This window comes from Brachyhypopomus gauderio, chromosome 1 (genome assembly GCF_052324685.1).
Source record: "Brachyhypopomus gauderio isolate BG-103 chromosome 1, BGAUD_0.2, whole genome shotgun sequence".
In the NCBI taxonomy this organism is placed as follows: domain Eukaryota; kingdom Metazoa; phylum Chordata; class Actinopteri; order Gymnotiformes; family Hypopomidae; genus Brachyhypopomus; species Brachyhypopomus gauderio.
The window spans coordinates 45,283,012-45,304,654 of NC_135211.1; the positions used below are offsets into that span (position 1 = coordinate 45,283,012).

At 43.1% G+C, this 21,643-nt stretch overlaps 2 protein-coding genes across 3 annotated transcripts in view; one reads left to right on the plus strand and one right to left on the minus strand.

Moving 5' to 3' along the window:
* ctnna2 (catenin (cadherin-associated protein), alpha 2) overlaps window positions 1–21,643 on the minus strand; it is a 334,212-nt gene that overhangs the window by 303,136 nt on the left and 9,433 nt on the right. For both annotated transcript variants that reach the window (XM_077015531.1, XM_077015540.1), the window contains exons 3-5: window positions 11,782–11,832; window positions 11,583–11,653; window positions 10,162–10,262 (exon numbers count right to left, since the gene is read on the minus strand). In XM_077015531.1, coding sequence (XP_076871646.1) covers window positions 10,162–10,177 — 16 coding nt within the window. In that variant the 5' untranslated portion in view covers window positions 10,178–10,262; window positions 11,583–11,653; window positions 11,782–11,832. The remainder of the gene's footprint in view (window positions 1–10,161; window positions 10,263–11,582; window positions 11,654–11,781; window positions 11,833–21,643) is intronic.
* adra1d (adrenoceptor alpha 1D) overlaps window positions 20,106–21,643 on the plus strand; it is a 10,259-nt gene continuing 8,721 nt past the window's right edge. The window contains exon 1 of the mRNA XM_077015570.1: window positions 20,106–21,405. Coding sequence (XP_076871685.1) covers window positions 20,466–21,405 — 940 coding nt within the window. The 5' untranslated portion in view covers window positions 20,106–20,465. The remainder of the gene's footprint in view (window positions 21,406–21,643) is intronic.

The window sequence follows — 21,643 nt, forward strand, 5'->3', positions numbered from 1 at the left end:
CTAATATTCCTTTATGTAAAATGCTGGGAAAGGGACTTGTGCTTCATTTCGTACAGATTGGTTCAGGAGTAATAATATCAATAACAACTCTGTAGCAGTTACAGCGAAATCTTAACAAATGATAAAGGCTCACAGACAAAAGCAACCACACAAACAAAAAATGTAAATAATAAGACTTGTAGATGTCATCAATGACTGGGGCACATTGAAATGAGGACCATACTGTAGGGTTGGGCCGAGAGACTGACCTCTGACCTTGGCTGACCGACATCTGGATGTTTAGCCAGCATCATACCACACACTGCCTTCCATCAGCCATTTCTCCTCGTGTTTGCATTAAAATCGGTTTTATTTGACATCTATGTTGGCATTTAAAATATTTACAATAATGTATTTAATAAATTATATATCCCCAAATGTATGTCAGTGGAGAAATGGTTTTCACATGAGCAGACATTTGACTTAAAAATATTGCCCAATAAACTGAAGACAATCTTTAGTATTGGCTTTATTTTAAATGAAGGACAACAGGTGTGCTACCACATTTAAGCAGTGTTGGGAACGTTACTTTAAAAAAGTAATTAGTTATAGTTACTCATTACTTGTTCAAAAAAGTAACTGAGTTAGTAACTGAATTACTCTATAATAAACGTAACTCATTACCAGGGAAAGTAACTATTTGCATTACAGTAAAAAAAAAGTATGCAAGTATATGCTAATTAAAAAGTATATGCTAATGAATAAGGATTTTTTTGAAAAAGCAATTTTCACAGTCAGTTGAAATGAGTAGATCAGAAAGGTGTTTACAGGGCAGGCGCCAGAACATATACAGTGAGGGGGCGTCAGAAAATTTCGGGGTGGAACGTAAGTTGTGTGGTGTTTACAACTTTTGATATTTATTGCACATCAACAGACCAGTGCAGGATAAAATCCTTTAAAATTCCAAATCTTTGTAAAAAAAAAAAAAAAGCAAAAGTAAACAATTATACTACATAAAGTGCATTTACATCTATCAAATTAAATTAAATTCTCTCAACCTGAGACAACTGGTTTGTTCACAACAGAAGTAAACTTAACAATAAAACCTCTATTCTTAATTAAATAAATCAAATACCCAGTCTGGTAGACATTCAGGAACTTCTCTTAAATAATGTTTATATCGCCACCTTGAAAATGCAAATTTTTCTTCTGCTTGCTCCTGACTCGCCATTACTGCCTCTTCTCCGTTTGTGTCTTGTGTCACCGGTGTGCTTCGGCGCACATGTAAAAACACTGGTTCTGATTGGCTACCATAACGCTGCCTTAGCCAATGGCTTACTGACTTGTTAAGTTAAACAGGTGTTACACCGAGAACTGTGACCTATCGAGATCTGTTACTCCTCACTAGCCTGGGCAGCGGTCCGCTCGCATTACAGTTAGTATATCAATATATAGTAACGCACCACTTTTAATGACCAGTAACGTCAACGGCGTTGTAATGACAGGAAAAGTAATTAATTATATTATCTCGTTACTGACAAAATGACGCTGCTACCTAACGCCGTTATTTTTAACGGCGTAATTCGCAACACTGCATTTAAGTGATTTTACCAAGTATATAATCATGTTTGCTGTTGCATGAGCGCAGTTTGTTAACAGTAAATGTATTAATTTCAATCGAATCGGACAAAAAAAGTATAAAAGTAGTATATTAAAATGTTAGTACCTCTGTAAGACTACCTTTCCTCCCCTCTAAATCACCACCACCTTGCAGCCGGATTTTAACAACTTATGGTATTGTGGCGTGGTGTAGGAGGGAGGAGTCAGAAAGCGATCCATTTTGCAATATAAGCACCTTTATTTAAATCGCCTTGGCAACGTAATCACGCTTGGAGACGTGAACACGCAGAACAGACTCAACAACACATGAAACATGAGGGCAGGTCATCAGTACAGTAACATCACACACACATGGCAGGTAGACTCACACAATGTATAACTACTTAAACTAATACAGGGTGACTTAAACTACATAACACACACAATCAAACACATAACCAATAAATACATGCACAAACATTACACATAACAGGAACAATACCGGAGCCGCAGGGGCTCATGGGAAATAGCGCCGTCCCTCAGCGGACCGACGCTACAGTATTGTAGCTATATTAATTATCCTCTGCTATATAAAGCTTAAAATAAAGCTTACTAATATGGAAGACCAACCGAACGGCTTGAATTACAGAAATATAAGAATGTATTACTGCGCTAACCTACGCTTTCAACAATACACAAAAGCAGCAGCATCCTAAAAAATGCCATAAAATGACGACGCTGTCAGCAGTAATGCCCGGTACTCTGATGCCATCTCGCTTTGGTATTTATGCCTCTTTACAGACCCAGACTGCGGTGACCTTTGCTGTCTGCCGTCGCTGATACACACACACAGATTCACAAGCGCACATATTCAAAGGCTTCCTGTCAACTTGTAGGTTCAAAATCACTGGGCATCTGTTGGCGGAATTTCTTACTCCGTAAACTGCAGCCCAGCTTTTTATTCAATAAATAAACCGCTGTCAGGATTTAATTACAATTCTAGAGGCAGACGAAAGATGATCATTAGTAACTTACAAAAAAATTTGATAATAATTTTGATGATTACTTGATAAAAAATGTGCATGGTCGTAAGCCATACGTGCTTGTGAGTGTGTAATGATCGATTAATGGTGTTAGGCTGTGTTACCACGTTAATGGTTCATCAAAGCAGACAGATCGCAGATAAATGTGTCTAATTGTGTGCAGAGGGCTAGGAAAACTCCATTCCTTTAGCCCAGAGTGAACAGGATAGTCAAATTACGTTTTCACCCTCTCTCCCTAATAGTTTGGAAGGGGAAAGTTAATTTTAAATTTAGCCTGATTTAATGAAGCGAAGATGATGTCTATGAATCAAATGTGCTACATTTGCACACATTGTCTTAACGGCTCGGCTCACCACAGACAGAGAGAGAGAGAGTATGCATGCGTGTGTGATGAGTGTGATGACAAGTGTTGGCACTAAAGTTTAGCATTTATGCGTAAATGAATAAGGGCTATGTTGACATTTACATGCAATATTCGCTGTCAATGAAATATGTTCATGTTTACCACTTCATACGCAAGCGTATCCGGTCTGGTTAAAAGCTTTGTCCCCATCAGCTCTAGTAATCCATAAATGGCGCAAACACTACACTGGTAATCGAATTCTTGATTAAAGCACTCTACATGAGCAGGTGGTGGCAAACTCCACTTTAAAAGGTGGCAGTCAAGTAATTAAAGGATTAAAAAGTATCAAGCACCACTTGGCCCCTCGGGTAGACTCTCTGCAGACATTTCAAGCTCTGTGCCGGCAGGAACGGATCAATGTCTTGGGAGATTCCCAGGTACAAGCATCTATTGGATTAAGGAAGCACTAAAAGCCAAAGGTCCACATATGGTAAACACAAATATGACCACTCTGCCCAAACCTGCATTAACCATCATTCGACATATCAATGCAGAAATAAATAAATAAGCCATTACTTTCCTACCTTAGAGGTTACTTTTTCAACGTATTGATTTAATGATTTGTACATAAGGATCCAAGTTTTAACATGCAGTGTTGTTTGAGTTCTCTCGGTTCTTGTGGTTCGAAGCCCTTGGGCACTGGCCCCACAAGCTCACTCAGCTATCCATTCCTGCCTTTGGAGCTGTTTGGCAACCAACCAGCGTTTCAACAACAAGCAACTGGAAGAAGTCAAGGGAATGATGTTGGTCAAAGAAGGGCATGACTGCATAACCCATCTGATGCATCCTCTTAATTAGACACAGTGGACTGGCACCCATGGACCAAGACCAGACTACCACCCATAAAGCAGACATGACCATCAAAAAGGGACTCGGGCCAATGAGATAAAGGTTGAAAAAGGGAATTAAAGAAAGGAGTATGGAACATACTCGTTATTCAATAACAAAATGCGTAAATTGTATAATTCCCAGCTGCTAGGTAGGCAGTGAAATTTATTAAATTATTTGGTGTATAGCACTGATTCTGTCAAGGTCTATGCATGCTACCACCTGTCGGAGTAGGAGGGTCTTGGAGCTTAAAATGGCCGATATTGAACACAGGCTTGAAGAGCAGGCTTCATGCAAGTGGCAAAAATACCACAGTAATCATGTACTCAATCTCCTTTGTGATTGTTCTCCCTCTTCGGAAGTCGTGTTGTGTGTGTGTGTGTGTGTGTGTGCACGCACTCGCAAGTCTGTGTGCATGTGTGTGCGCGTGGGGCTGTGTGCTGTAGGCGCTTCAGCCGATTGGCTTTCTGATGTCTGCAAATCTAATTAGCAGTACTGATTGAGACTGTGGTGTCGATCACCTCCACATCAGAGCATCCGTAGGTCAAAGCAGCAGAAGAGGAAGCATCAACACATCCGACACTCACTCACTTCACAAAACCTCATTTGCATTGATCAAAAGTTTAGAAACTTAAGAAGAAAAAAAACGAACAAAGTATGAATACAGGCAGAAACATGAAACGGAGTCACCTATATTTGTCACTATAAGCCTGCTGTTGTTTCATGAATACCTCTGGCTCTATGCCAAATTCATCTCGACGCTACAAGTACGTTTGAATGATTTATGAGGCTACAAAGACATGTTTACCAGATTGCAATGGGTGATTAGGCTGGTTTTATTGTTCACACTGAAAAGCTTTCTTTGTACTATTCACAGGGGACTATATGAATGCAGTATTTAAATCCAGATCTTAATGTTAAGTTTCATTGTCAACAGCAATCCATTGTCCAAAAAATACCTTTGCATTCCTATCTTTTAGGATTCAGTCAAAGCTGGAATTAAGGACAACGTTCTGGATTCTATGTCCACGATTAACATAAAATACAAAACGTCCAACATTAATTAAACTTAATGTGAAACCCATCTGGGTTTTTGTCCATCTGCTTTTGTCCATCTGATCACCGCTTTTACTCTCTTCATCCTGCTCATTTTTAAACCTCCAATATGTAGCTGTGCCCTGATGAAAGGTGTTCCTTAAGAGGGCACAGACTCCGGGTGGATCCTGTATCTTTAAATGTCCATCACACCACCATTAACTTTAATTGAATTGGTGACGTGACAGTACTTTCTAATAACATGACGCACAGCTGCATCACCCGTCACGCGTCTGTGTGACCCAAAATGGCACCGTGGAATCATTCCATGCGAGCTTATTAAAATGGAAAAAAGGGGCTTTTGCACAGCACTGAGAACAAGGTACTTTCTTTAAGAACTGGGACTCAAAAGTGGCTCTCGTATTAATCATCCGCTCTCTGTCAAAGCTACAGCAATGACTGTTTCTGATTTTGGCAAGGCATCAGCCAGGTGCGTAACTCCAACTAAAGCATTATAAGGAGCAGATTACGGAGTTCGCCTGAGTGAAGGCTCTCCAGGCTGTAATGGAGTCCGCCACGGACGAGGAAGACAGGGAGACGCTGCAAATCTCTGCCCGACAGTAGAGAAACGATAGCTGAACGGAGCTTCTGAATGAGACGTCCGGAGATGTCTGTCCGGTTTGAGCGATCATCCACACGGCAGTTTAAACCAGAGAGGGAGGTGCATTTACTGTTGGGAGGACATGTAAGCTGTGACTGCATAACTCCTTGTTCCAGAATGAAAAATGTGATTGATGTGGGCCACGAGCACACAGGGAACTGCATGGAGCAAACGGACCTCGATTTCTCTCCATTTCTCGCTGTGCTTTAACAAAAACGGATTGAGTGCACCAACCTGATACAGAGCCTCACAGAGAGGGGTTGAGGCAACAGAGCGGGTTTCTCATAGCACGGAGGTATAGCCCAGTAGAGCCGGCGGCCAGGATCAGAGCATCTTTCTTTGAGCTGCAGGCTGAGTGCAGCAAAATGAAAAGCTTTGGACCCCTAAGGTTCAAGGTTGAACTACAGCCTTGGCGCAATTTGTTGGGGCCAAAGTATTTATAAATAACTCAATGTGGGCCATAAGTCAGCGTGCAGCGGAGATGCAATGGACATTTCCTTGAGAGGTTCCAACCGAGTGGTCAGGTGCAGGAAATGGCAGGTATGGCCTTATTTGCCAACTATCTGGGCTTATACACAATGCTCTGAAGAATCAACAGTACAGGAAGCAAATGCAAGGTCATAATCTGCCCAAGATGCTGACCAACTAAGATTATTTGTCTATGATAAATTATATGTTTCAACAGTTTAAATGTCTTCCATATTGTAACGAGTGGTCAATGCTCTAAAATGGTTTCATGTAAGAAAGATATCATCTTTGCACTTGATCAAGCTACCAAGTCTTTATTAGTATGCAAAACATGGCTACTTAGTGCAAACTATATATACACATCAATTCAGCCTACTCTTAACGATAAGATGTGTTTAGTGCTGGGGTCCATAAACACCCCAGGTGTTGCTAGGCAGTACACTTTAACATGGTTTATTGCTCTCTTCTTGTCTATTTTGTGACGATTCATTTGAAATAGCTACAGAACAGCTATAAATCAGCAACCACACAATAACCGATACCGAACGCCCCAGACTACACTAAAGTCTCCGTTCCATTTAGGAGATGCCGAGTAGATATTTGTTGTGGCCTACATCACTCAGCATCGCATTTCCTTCGAATGTAATGCCGATCTAGTCGTGCTGGTGCCCGAGTCAGCCGTGACCTTGATTAACGCTTAGTGAAAGGCCAGCGCTAGTGGTGTCATCAGTTTTCATCTAATTGGAAAATCATTATGCACTTCAGAGGCGGCGGACTCTAAGTGACTCATTTGCCTGTTTGGCAGGACTGAGGTGGCATGAACCCAGGGAACGCATGGTGAGGTAAGCTTAGTGTTGTTTGATATTCATCAGCACACGCGGGGCACGTTCACTACACAGTGCTCCTCCCTCACCAAGTCCCACAGAACAGATCAACACGTATCCTTGTACAGCATCCACTGTCATCGCTGTATCTTGATATCCAAAGAAACCATTAGGTGTGCGTTTACATGTGTACACTATAAATATAACCAGATCCAAGACTTATGATACACTTGGAATTGTGCCAACCTTCAGCTCAATTTACGTTTCCTTTATTTTCGAAAAGCTGCTCCCAAGTCTGCACCAGCCGAAATGAGATCCCTTGTGCATATTTTTGTTTTTATGTGTACTGATTAACAACAACAAGTCATCTAATTCTGTAGCCTGGAGTGTTATAAAGCATCCTCACAGACACCCCCCCCCCCCCCCCCCCCCCCCCTCCTCACCACTTCCTCTGTACCTTAGTGCTGGCCACACACACGCAGCCCTCTGAAAGATCCCCCACAGATCATAAGTGATCATAACATTGTAAGCTCAATGACACTCTGATAACTCCTCCACTCTCTATGCCTCATAAGCAAGATCATATGCTCCTCCTGAATGGGGGAAAAAACACAGATTCTAATCCTCCAGTCTTGGACGTGGACAACCATACTTTATACTTGCTGAAACAGCAGGACTCATGGTTTGCTCTTGTGTTTGTTTACTACACATCACAGTCCAGTTCAGAGCTGCTCAGAGCTGGAAGAAATGTCCACCATAGAAATGAACCAAAGGTTTGCTAGGAACATTTATCATAAGACAAAAAGCAGCAAACAGATGCTGCTTCAAAAGTTTGTGCAGCTAATGGCGTATGGGAGGGACAAGCAGGGGAAAGCAAGCTGCATTGCCTGAGAACAAAGGACAGATGTTGCACTCAGGGGTTTTTAACCCCCAATCTGCATGGGCCCTTCTTGGGCCGAGCGAAACAAAGAACCCATTTTGGGCCGTCCTCCGGTATTTTCAAATCTCTCAATTTCATGCAAGATGGTGCATTAACAGCCATTAGTTGAAATCTGGCTGTTGTAAATAATTATAAAGTAATTGCCTCAGAAATGGAGGGAGGTCACGCCCCTCGCTACAAAGGACCACCGCAGTGGTCAGCGGAGTACACTGTGGTATGGTGGCAGAGGACTGAGCAAACTATGAGAAAGCAAATTCATGTGCTGAGGGACATTTCGTCTTTCCTGAGTGGTTCTCTGTGGTTAATATGATTAATGGAAAACTGTCTACCGATGTAATCGACTCTTGAGGACAAATAAAGTTTTTTACTGATGGATTTAAATATATAGTGCAACATAGTTCCAGCATAGTTCACTTGGCTTTTAAAAAAGCATTTGTAAAACTTCCCATTACTATTTGAACTGGTGCAAAGAGGTTAAGCCACTTTTATTAGCTGTGTGTAGAGCTGCAAATCTGCATTATTATTATCGTATGTACTAAAAGATGTTTGTCAAGAGCCAAAAATACAAAGGTAACTGGACTCACAATCATCACAATCCAAGGGCTGTCCAAGTTTGTCTACTGAGATTTACAGTACATTGCATAACAGGTGGTTAAAGTCAAAGAAGTGGAACTACACTGCTATGGCCAGGGATGTGGGGAGACTCAGACACTACGTGTACTGATTCACAAATTCTCAAACTCATCTTCTCTCACGCACTCCCCCCTCTTCCCCCACATCATCATAACCTACCCCCCCCCCCCCAAACACACACACAGACACACACCACAAACAATGGACTGTAAAAAAAATTACTACTTATACAACAGTTCAAACAGTGTAGCCAACTCCCTTCTCTCTCACTCACCGTTGTATCTGCCATCTGGAGACTACCTCTTACAGGTGGACGTACACACTCACAGAAGGGCCCTTTTAATTTGCTGATGCTCCAGTGCATTAAGGTATGAGGCGGGGGGGGGAATCTTTACAACTGTGTTTGCAAATACCAGAGCAGAGAGATAAAGTGGGGCAGTCTTCAGTCAAATGGAACCTGTACATGTCTCCATCAGTGTGCTGCGGGACGAACTGAGCAGAACTATTACAGACAGCACGACTGTAATGTCTGCCGAGTTACTGAAATGCACCACGTTACAGTATGAATTTACTGTGCATCAGAGTGTGGATTTGAGTTACAAAAACAATTTGAGCGTGTCTGTGACCTGCGTCTGGCTCCGACTAAAGATTACACCTGGCTCCTGGTAAGACGTTTCAGTGATAGATGATGCGTGTCATGGAGTTAATGGTGTCAGAGTTCCCTTACACTCCCAGTTCGCATCTCAGAAATAACTGTTAGTAAACCTATCGATTCAGGATGGTGTAAACACTACTCAGGTAAATGTAGCCTCCATTCCCCTTATTACAGGTGTGTGGGAATCTGGAAGGACACACATATTGGGTGTGTGTGTGTGTGTGTGTGTGTGTTTGAGGGGAGCACCACCAATTTGAGTGTCCATAACCTGATATAGTGGTACAAGGCTCATGCAGTACCTTCACGCAGCATCTTTATCCAAGAACAGTCAAACTAACACATTATTGGTGCTCTGATTAATCAGATTTACATTCAGACGCACAATTTAATGCTTAACCTATTTACTACATACTGACTTTACTCCTCCCCCCCGTTAAGAAAGCAGTAAGACTGGCCTAAGGACTACATTTCATGCAACATCAACTTCTTTTAACCTTGCAAATAAGGGTTAAGGTGCTGGTGAAATCAGTGTAAAACGCTTCCCAAGTTAGTGTGTGTAAATGGAGCAATTGAAACATTAGCTAGGTCAGGCATGCTTCACTTCCAATCTGAGACGCTCTGTCAGAAGCCGTCTTCTCCTTCCAACGTTTAATCAAAGCAGCGGTGGACGGGAATACTGATGTTACCGGTGCCGAATTGCCTATTTTTTTATGGTAGCTTTTAATAACTCCGCCCCCTCCCACCATACCCACAACAAAATCAATTTCCCCGGCCATCTGCATGTTTTTCATGTGCTCTTGTAGACCTGCACGCACACTCCACATTGGACATGGAGTTTGCCTGCAGTCCATTAGCGTTATTGCATCACTGAACTGATGCACAGTCAATGGGGAGAGATGTGGCCAGAGAGACTGTGGTAAGAGACATCACTCACCTTGAGTTCCTAAAAATAGCACTCAGACAGATTTCCTGCTCAAGGTTTTCCCCGCTTACCTCATTTTTAAGGCACTATCCATTTTATTTAAAATGACAATAAGGTCAGCATGTTCTGGCAAGCAGATTCAAGGCAGGTGTCTGTAATTATAAGTCCTACCTTGTTCAGTTCCCATATCCCATGGGAAGTGATTGGAGGTAGTCCAACAGTTCACGATCGCAATAACGGTCTGAGCTCAACAAGACTAGAGCAGCAGAACTCTGGAAAAGATGAACACAGAGCAGCAGGACTCTCAGCCACAGAGCAAGGATAGCGAGTAAGAACGCACAAGCACAAGGGGACGAGATGTACATGTACATGGGCTCACGGGGGACAAGTAGACACAGGTGAGGACAGGCAGGGGCGGGGAGACCGCAATGGAACAGAAACCAACAGCAAAGCAAAACCAAGTGGCGCAGGCTTCATGGGAATTGCGATCCCACAGAGGGGGAAATCCATGACGCATTTAAAGTATGGAAATAAAATGAATATTAAGTAGCTACATCAAAACTGGAATATACAGAAAAGAATCCATTTTGATTTAAGCAAAAATGAAGCGTGCTCAAAAATGAACTGCGTTCTGAATAGACCTAGGCTACACTGCCTTATTAGTCAGGCATTCAATCTGGCATATGCGAAATAATCTCTTGGCAGACAATATGCAAATGTGTTTAATTGTTCAGTTTCTTGCCACCACCATGCATGGATCTCCAAGAGGGAAACACATGTTCTGTTTATAAAATCAGAGCTCTCTCAGGCACATTTCACATTTAGCTAAAATAAACAACATATATGACATGCAACACTCTTCTGACCGTTTTCACACTTGTGCTGAAGATGTAATTATGAGCAAGCCCAGAACCACACGATGGCGGCCGCTGTACCTGGCCCCGGCTCTCGAGACAAGGCGCCTGGCCAGAGAGAGTACACTTGTCCGTGCCGCTACAGGACACCACCGTGCGCAGCGTGAGAACGGGCGGCCCAGGCATCCGGACGGACTCCAGGGGGACAGGAGAGGGGACGAGTGGAGCTGTCCCCGGGGGAGGACGGCCAGTAAACTTGTGTTCTGGACTTCAGTCAGGGGGGATTTACACTCAGTGTCAAGTACAGGACGTGAGCATCAGAGTGTGTGTGTGTGTGTGTGTGTGTGTGTGTGTGTGTGTGTGTGTGTGTGGAGTGAATGGATGGGTGTGTGCCTGTCCCATCTGTTTTATGACAACACATGACACTAATTCACTTATGTTGACAACTACCAAAGCTTAAGGACCCTAAAGCTCAATACTCCACAAACTCCCATGATGCATCATGCTATAGTCCTCTCCATTATCTCCCCGTCCTAGAAAGTAAGCCAAGACAGCCACTGTATATACTTGACTACCGCACACCCCACTGACGCACATCAGCAGCTAGAACAAGGCACGGTTTTTCAAAATTACACCTCACCTATGTGCTTTCAACATTGCATCAAGCAGGGCTGCAAAATAAGTCAACATTTCTGCCAGCAGGGCTTGACACCTGCTAGGAATATTTCTCATACTGACCCAGCTGAAGATGCTGAAAGTGGCTGTTCCTGAGTCAGGGAGAGGTTGTGGAGTTTCGGAACCGTGACCTCCTGAATGTTTAGGTGTTGAAATCACAATTCTGTGTCATTGCATGCAGTACCATCATGCACAAAAGAGGGGGAGTCAGAGAGGAGTCAGAGGGGGAGTCAGAGAGGAGTCCTCTTCTGATAAGGCAGACCTGCTGTAGTGCGTCCTTCATGTTTTGATGTAGAACCTTCACATTCATGACCTGTAGGGTAAACGTGAGAGAGGTTATCTATGGAACGGCCTCACGAGATTTTCAGGCTACAATGAAGAAACTATTGCAGTTGGAGAGGCGGAAAGGGGGTAAATTCTTCGAACGAACAAATACCTTTTTGATTAAAAAGACCAAATGTTTTGTAACTGAATGTAGTGATCACTATAACCACAAACAGCACATAAATTAATGCATTCCATCAACTTATCAACATCTCTGGAAAAGAGCTGCACTTTTTACTAAACATTAAAAAAATTAACACACACCCACTCTCTCTCTTTCACACCATCTCACTCTCACCGTGTCTCAACCTCCTTCTCTCTCCCTCTCTCTCTCTCACACACACACACACACACACACACACACACACACACACACACACACACACACACACAAACACTTTCTTTCCATCATGCTCACTCTCTTGGTCACTGTCCCTTTTAGTCTGCACGCTAAAACTGAAGTGGGGATTAGTGGATAAGGATCTGTGGACACCAAGACCGACTATTCACACACACACACACACACACAAACATGAAGTCACTTGTGTGCCAAACAGCTCACATCATGAAGCACAAAATGTCTCCACCTTTGTAGTCTTTCTTTCCCAGAATCTTAGACTCAGACTCTACAGAGATCAGTGATGACAGCGGTCCAAAAGTGGACATGTATGAATATCAGGCATTTTTGGTTTGTTTGGTGCTTTGCTTACTCTGTTTGGTAAGAATGAAGAATGACATCCAACCTACATGAGTTTGTAGTTTTTTTTTCTGAAAATTTTGCTGTTTCTTTAACTATCAGATACGAATACTGCAGTGAATTTTTGCACTGTTATTTTGTGTGCGCCATTATGGGTAGCGATATTTGTGTTTCTCTAAGATGTTTCTGAGTTGGACAGATTCCCAGTAAACAAGCAACACATACATCTTTCTCAATCACAATAAACCTCAACCAATTGTCTCTGTACAGCTGAGGTTATTTCCCTGCTCTGCTGTCAACCACCTTATCTGGCATGAGTGAAAGTTCAAAAAACATTTTTAAATTATGAGGACAATTCTGACTTTAGCATGAATTGTTCTTGATGTAGCTGTCACCCCTTGACTTGAGATGTTAAGAGACACAAGAGACACTCAGAAAACAGCAAACAGGCATTATGCATCACAACATCTGGCTCTTACAGAGTCTCTGCTGAGCAACAACTGGGGTGCCCCAGAGAAAGGGGGGGGGGCCCTGTCAGTTTCACAATCACAAAATCACTCATCATCACTATCGTTCACAAACCATCATTCTCCGTTTCCTCTTTTTTCATCACTCCCGTTCATGCTCTTATGGGCATGGCAGTGAGGTCACTGGATGAATACACAAATGTGCATTTCCTGTCCTGTTCCCCTGCGTGTTTGTGCGGTGTTACACGGGTCGTGCCCCGATTAATGTACCTAGGCCTACACAACTTCACATCCCTCTTGCTACTTTCCTCCTTTACAGTTATCTTGCAAGGCATCTAAACCAGGTGCTATTTTTGCTAGTTTTGAATGCACACAGAACATATCAACATGAGAAACATTTTTGTACAAATGACACACATTGTAAGAAGTACCCCCTCCCACCCTAAACCACGAAGGTGTGAGAATAAAATACCAAGACCACTCTGATCAAATGAAGCATTCAAATAGCACAGCCTCATGATGGAAATATTTCTGGCATAAAAAAAACAGTGTGAAATCCAAAGCCTTTATTATTGGGTTCAAAAGGGTTAAGAAAGCAGAGAGGAAGCTTTACAAAATGTTTCAAGGCAAACATTTGTTTGTACTTAACTTTCCCAAGTGGAAGATCAGGATAGATAGATATATAGTATACAGTGGCTGCAAAGAAATTAATGTGGCCATTATCGAGCCAACAATATAGAAATGAAAACAAAACAATAATATTACAAAACAACCACAGACATCTCTTTGGGGCACAAGGAAATGTTACTCAGATTTTTCACCCTGGAGATATGGATGTGATCCCTCTGCATTCAAGTCTGTGGGACTGAATAAACACACTCAAGCTGTCTGATTTTGCTAAGTAATCTCATGTTTCACTTGTTTGTCATGCAATCCCACTACTGACGTGAACTTGGTTTATGGGAAATTTTCAGAAATGGATCATATTCATAATGATAGCCAAGGGAACTGAATAAGTAATGGTTTCCAAAATGCAAGAAATTATTGTTGTTTTTCTATAAATGTCAAGTAACCAATACCGTAACACGTGGATTTGGAATATTTCCACATGTGGCTCCCCTTAATAATTATTTGAGAGTGGAGCTAAAATAAAGTTTTGAACACTTATTTTGTTCTTTGACGCACTTGCAAAAATGAGCCTTTTGGACCACAAAAACCAGATTTTCCAACACAATCTTAAATCACTACAGCACTGAAGAAACACAGAAAATATGGCATGGGATTAAGAGCAAACTACATAAATATTTAACTAAGATTGTTTATGCAACATTTTGCAACCATGTCAAAGCATCAGAAGTTCCCTGCATTAGCGGGGAAGTTTCGACACAACAAGAACCTAAAGAAGCCCAGAACATGCACGTGCAACTGTGCCACGCACCGTCCTGAAGGCCCTACCGGATCCGGGGAGTCCATGTATCAGTGAGGAGTGCAGAATCTCTCACTGGAGCTTTAAATGAGAAGATGCTGGTGAGAAGGTGCTGGTGAAAGCACTGAGCATTATCTGAAGCATGAACGCTGATTCCTAACTCATAGGCTCTAGAGCTCAGCTGCTCTAGACATGCACTCAAGGCATTGAGCATGGCATTGTCAGTGTCACACACACACACACACACACACACACACACACACACACACACACACACACACACACACACACACACACACACACACGAACACACAAATGCCAGCAACTGTATGCTAATCATACAGAATGAATCTTATGCAACAGTGCAATTACGTGCAAGCCCACACAGAGGTAGGTTGTTTCCACCAGTTGCATTAGCATTAATGTGATATTAGTGTGATATTTGCAGTCATTTGCACATCCATAAAAGCAAAAACAAAGACCTTGAACTGGTAATGGTTTTTATCTGCACCATGTTTCTGGCAAGAGACTTTCTTTTAAAGAGCTTTTTAGGAGAACCGGGCCTGATCAATCATTAAAAAGGAAGGGCCACTTTTAAATGCTGATATCTACAGGGACAGAAATCTGTCTGCACTTTGCCTTGAGGTTATAGGTGATGCTTATGACTTAGAGCAAGATAAAACCTTTTGTAAATCAAAACACAGGGGGTTGCTATTCTCTTTTATAGAGTTTTGTTTGCCATCTTAAGAGGTCAGTCAACTACTCACCCTATGTCAAAATACCTGATTGAACAGCCACTCTTATTAAGCCTCTGTGTCTATAACAAAACAACAAAGGTAATGTTTTCAATGAATGACATCTGGTATGAATCTGACTAAAAATAAATAAGCACTCATGAAATTTCTACTGACCAACTGGAGTCAGTATTGAAGTTCATATGACCATGCACGATCACACAAACACACACTTAAACATTTCTGTGTTTTAAAGTGTGTGTACAGGTGATGTCGGGTTTGCATGCACCATTGTGTTTGCTGAGGTGCGACATGTTCAGCTGAGGCCTGGTTGGGGCCTCGTCTGGGCACTGAAGCTGGAGGCCTGCTTTCCATATTTGCAGGCGAGTGTGTGTGTGTGTGTGTGTGTGTGTGTGTGTGTGTGTGTGTGTGTGTGTGTGTGTGTGTGTGTGTGTGTTGCCGGGGGGGTAAGGCTCTCACTCTGTGTGGTGCGGATGTCCCCCTGCTGGGGGAGATCTGTGAAAAGCATGACCCTGTGGACCGCGGCATCCCTAACACTTCTCCCCTCCGCCCCCGCGAGACCCAGCTGCAGGCTCTGAGGACACGACCCAGCGGGCCCAGAGAACCCAGCCATGGGACCTCTTCAGCTGCATAATAAGGCTGATCAGAGACCAGCGTTTGCTTCACTTAAGACACTTTTCAACTAGTGTCCTGCTTGGCAAAGCTGATCAGAAATCAATCACTTGTATTTAATAGCTGTGGCATAGAGTCACACACTGTAGATACCAATGACCATCACCCATTCTGCAACATGAATCTCTTATGGTGACTCCCTGAACTCATGTGTTAACTTCAGTGTCTGGCTGCCAATGTATGTGACCAAAATCAGACCAAGAAATAATACTATTAAATAATTACCAGGTAGTCAAAACTTCTGTTTAAAGCCCAAAGATTCCAAGACGGTGGAATTTCTATGCATTCTCCTGGACAGCTATCCTCTTGCAGGGTCCAGACACATTTTGACACAGAATGCAGTAGCCTGAAGACCCCGAGCAGTTGTCTCAGATGGTTTGGATTAAGACGGGGAGTAAACTCTGTGGGAGGGCTGGTCTCCAGGAGAAGGAGACGCATGGCAGGAGATATCTGTGTCCATAAGATGTGAGTCCATAGGTTTAAAATAACATCCTGTGAAGTATCCAATTCTCTATCACCTAGCTGATAGGCAGCAGGTATTTTCCACCTCACCCTCCAAGGTAATGGATTCAGACTGAGAAAACCTGGATAGAAGAGGAAAAAATACACATGCCAGAGCAAGGACTGTGTGTGTGTGTGTGTGTGTGTGTGTGTGTGTGTGTGTGTGTGTGTGTGTGTGTGTGTGTGTGTGTGTGTGTGTGTGTGTTGGGGGGGTCATGCACACGCACATGTACACCATCAAACTGTGAAATCTGTAGAATAAACTAACTCAAGTGCACCTGGTATGCAGACATTCAACCTAGGCATGGGGATTCAGTAGCTAAATTAGAAATGCAAATGTGCCAGTAATAAAGAGAGAGACAAGTGGAAAGACTGAGTGAGGTGTGGACACCTCATTAGTGAAACGCTATATATAAATATAGCCCTAGGGAGAAGAGGCTCTTTTTGTGCTGACCCAAAACCAGCCTGGCATGCCTGGACCCTGACCACAAAAATCCCCAAACTGGTCTTGGATCAGGAGCTAAAGTGGCACGCATGAGCAATCCGCCTCAGCTGTGAGCAGGTAATGGACACTAACGCATGAGATGATGACCCCTATCGGTGCCAGAGGCTTATCTTGGTGATGTCAGACCTGCGCATAGCCGCATCATACTGTGACCAGTGTGGTGGCAGACATCACAGTACTCAAAAGGCGGCCAAGGGCTGAAGTGGGGCGTCAGGGGCAGGAAGGGCAAAACTATGAGCCCTTGAACGGTGTTATATTTGGTCAAACTATCGGAGGTGCCATTTTAGCCTTATGAACGGAAGCCGTTCTGATGGCTCCCGGCTTAGAACGGGTCAAGGCTATTGGAGCACACCAGGAATGTGTGCAGAGGCTCAGTGCTCCCCTAATGGGGTGAAGATCTAAACAAAAAGACACCACTCAGAGATGGTAAGATGAAAGCCCGTAGACAGGCAGCGAGTGCTTCCGGCAGACATGCCCCGCACACCGATTGGGCGAGAGATCTGAACTTGAGCATAATCCATCAAAGGAGATGCGGGGGATTTATTTTTTTGTCTCTGGGGCAGCAGGAGGGCTGGAGGACTGTGGAGAACAGGACGACAGCACCAGGAGCAGTCACCTGATAATTCCACACGCCGCAGGATATATAAAGCTCGCTTCCGAGAGCCTCCTCTTCACCGGGAGAGTGAACGACACACCGGCAGCACAGCAGAGAGACTGAGCACACTGCACAGGGGAAGAGCAGAGGTGATCTGTCCAAATATACATCTACAAGATTTTGTATTTGGATAAACATTGCCAAATTTACATTCCCAATGGGTCATATCAGATCATCTTCTGGGTAAAAAAAATTGTCAAAACTTCGTAAGTCATTTCATACAATCACGTCAGTGCTGATAAATTTGATAAAATGGTACAAATCAAGCAAAAATATTGTGCACAGGATGTTATGCCCTAAATGTTGCCGCCATATTATGTGATCGATTTTGAGTACATTATGCATCATATATAACAAAAAAAGGGTTTTACGCTGCATATTTACAGACGGATCTGAGAGCCAATTACAGCCCATTCTCTAGGTGTAAAACCATCAGTTGGCTTAACTTGCGCCACATTTGAACAACCAATCACGATTCAGCAGCCGAGAGGCGGACCAGGTCTGGGTGGTTATGAGGGAGCCGTACACATTTCAAACAGGCGACAGTAATGACAGTAGACGTGACAACTGCAGACATCTTTTCTGTGGAAATAGCAGTTAATGACTCTGCAGACATTGATTTTAATAATTTCATAAATGTGTGCAAGAGTCCATTTTAAGTGGATGTTGAGCTGCTTCCTCAGGAAATAACAGTCTGTGTCTCTTTCCAGATCTGTCTTAAGCTCTGGAAAATAATCACTGAAAAATCTGAAATGTGACTGCCAGCATTAATTAAACAAAAAGCATATGCAATGCAAACTAGTTCAGGATAAGCTTCGGAGATATCGAGTAATGTCAACAGCCTGTGCATACTGGTGAACAGTATTTAATTTTCTTGTCATGGATACAGCCTGTTGGCCCTGTTTGAAAACAATCATAATTCAGCCTTATGCCGTGGTCCGTTCTAACGCATTCTGGTATTCAAGCTAATGACGTTAAGTGGCTCTTTCAAAGTTGACTTCACAATTTCATGATCTGGGCACTTTACCTACTTATTGCCAAGGCATGAACATCTGTACAAAATCAACCAATCTCTCTTAATCCACCCACTGCTGAATTTCATGGCAAACCCTTTTGCTTTAGCCCAACAATTGCATAATGGCCCCAAATAAAAACTAAACATAAACCACTGAGCCCCTGACCAGCCAGGAACACGAGGGGGAATGGAACTTGTCCTGGCCTTACTGTGCAGGACTACAGGCAGGCGTTTCAAAGAAATCTGGTGCTCGATCCAGACGGCTTTCGTCTGACTTGCAAAGGTCGTCACGCAGATGCCAGTTAAAGACGTTGTGCTGTACGTGCTGCAGATTCGGGTTGATGTGGTCTGATCAAGGGGTCAGACATCAAACATCAGGTCAGTGAAGAGCAAGACGCTCCTCAGTTCATAGGTCTGCTGGTCCTGAGAGATCTAGTCTGGCTGTAGCAATGGACAGGGTGAAAATTCCAAGATTCCACAGGCTGTGATTAACACAAGTTTAATCGCAGTGTCAAATTGCATGTGAAGTTATTTTATGCAGTTTTGACGTTTCATTGGATCATTTGAACATATTCAGCTTAGAAAATGAGAACATTTCAGCACAAAAAAAGAGAAATCTGACCTTGAATATCCACAGTGTTGACAGCACATCTATACATATTAGGAAACAGCTGCTATGCTTGAGCATTAAGCTCTAGGACAAAATATTTCCCCATCTATACAATAGTAGCAGAAACCTGCAAAACACTTCTCATTCATTACTAGAAATAAGCAAATTCACAAATGTAACCATCATTGTGTTTGTAAGGACTGTTTTGCATTCAGTAACAATTTACAAGTAACATTCCCCCCCAGCAGTGTTGCGTCTTCCATCTGATGCCGGTCACATTTCCCAAAGTTGTTAGCTCATCATGGCGGGGTCTCTGGTGGCTAGTAAAGACCCGTCCCTTTGAGCTCTGGAGGTATGCGTGCTGGACCCTTGGGAGGCAGCTGCACTGCCTCAGTGGAAACTGCTCCAAATCACTCTCCATTACTCAGGGTGTGGGTTTTAACCCCGCAGTGCTTGTGCAACGATGTTTGAGGTTTTTGTACAAACTATTTGGATAAATCTTTCTTCAAGCACTATAAAACCATTTAATTTGTTTGTATAAAACTGAGTAAGACTAACCAGGCATGTGGTATTGATTATCTATTTATATATTATTTATTATTATTATTATTATTATTATTATTATTATTATTATTATTATTATTATTATTATTATTATTATTATTAATAATAATAATAATAATAACACTATAGCAATCAAGCAGCACTCAAGATGAACGATGATGCGTTTTTTTAGATAAGAAACCCTTTGATGTGTCATTTATTAAATTGCTCTGAAAGTAAATAAGCAGGTTTTCGCAGCCTTGCAAAACCTTTATGTCAAAACGATGATTTGTCATATAGCGTGTACAATAATCCAAGTCCCTCTTGTGGCGACATCAGGAATTGCACCAAATGCGCGTCGCGTCACTGAATTCTCCTGTCTGGGAGGAGACCTCGCGCACAGAGGTCCGCGCTAATCCAGTTTGGAGTGCTCGCTGAAGATGCCACTTGTGGACTAAGGACAAATCCAGCAGTGCATCGGCACTGAATGTTGTAGCTTAAGCAACATATTTCTCTACCTCAAATAACACTGACAGCAAATCCTTAGTCACTGGAGGAGAATTTGTAGCTGGAAAAAGTTTTAACGGCGTGCAAAATGTAACTGATGAAGATAAAACTCAAATAAATTTGAGTGGAAATCAATAATGGATGACTGAAAACAAGAGGACATTTCAGAAGATGGGAGCGCGTTTTTCTCTCAAGTTAGAAAACGGAGTTGGACGGGTCGTCAACTGCACCGAACCAGACCAGTAAAGTTTTCTTTATGGAGTTTCAAAATGAAATATTCTAATTTGCTGAACGAGAGTAATGATGTATTTTACTCCACTGAAACCAGTAACGCGTCTTTTCCCAAAAACATCAGCAACACGACTTGCGTTGGTGTCACACTCGACTCCCAAGTCATCGGAGTGGGAATCTTTCTGGCGGTTTTCATCCTTATGGCGATTGTTGGGAACATTTTGGTCATTCTCTCCGTCTTGTGCAACAAACACCTGCAGACCGTCACGAACTTCTTCATAGTGAACCTCGCCATCGCCGATCTGCTCCTGAGCATCATCGTGCTGCCCTTCTCCGCCTCTCTGGAGGTGTTTGGATGCTGGGTGTTCGGCCGTGTGTTCTGCAACATCTGGGCGGCGGTGGACGTACTGTGTTGTACCGCATCCATCCTAAGTCTTTGCATCATCTCCGTAGACAGGTACATAGGGGTGAAATACTGCCTGAAGTACCCCACTATCATGACGGAGAGGAAAGCAGGTGTGATCCTGGTGGTGGTCTGGGTTTCCTCTATGGTCATATCAATCGGACCACTTCTGGGATGGAAGGAGCCGCCGCCTTCGGATGAGAGCATCTGCAAAATAACGGAGGAGCCGGGCTATGCCCTGTTCTCCTCGCTGTTCTCCTTCTACCTCCCACTGATGGTCATCCTCGTCATGTACTTCAGAGTGTACGTGGTGGCCCGCAGGACAACCAAAAGTTTGGAAGCGGGCGTGAAGCGCGAGAGGAACAAGTCCATGGAGGTGGTTCTGCGGATACATTGCCGGAGCTCGCCGGACGACGCGGGCTCCAGCTCCAAAAACAAGAACCACCCGTTCCGAAGTTCTCTCTCCGTGCGCCTCATGAAGTTCTCCAGAGAGAAGAAGGCTGCTAAAACCCTCGCCATCGTTGTGGGCATGTTCATTGTATGTTGGCTACCCTTTTTCTTCGTCTTGCCTTTAGGTATGTATTACTGTGTGGGTTGTGCTTTGCTGGTAGCGTTTTTAAATTTCTTCTCGCGCACAAGTGTCTATTCCCCTGCCTGGGCTTTGTTTCGCAAATGCCATAACATGATTATAATTAAACGGCTTATCATGTTTAGGAAAAGTCTTTTATGGCTATTATGCAAAGAAAATGTTCTACACCGAGCGACTGAAGATGTGCGTAATTCCTGTCCTGTTAAATGTAACTTGCGCCTTCT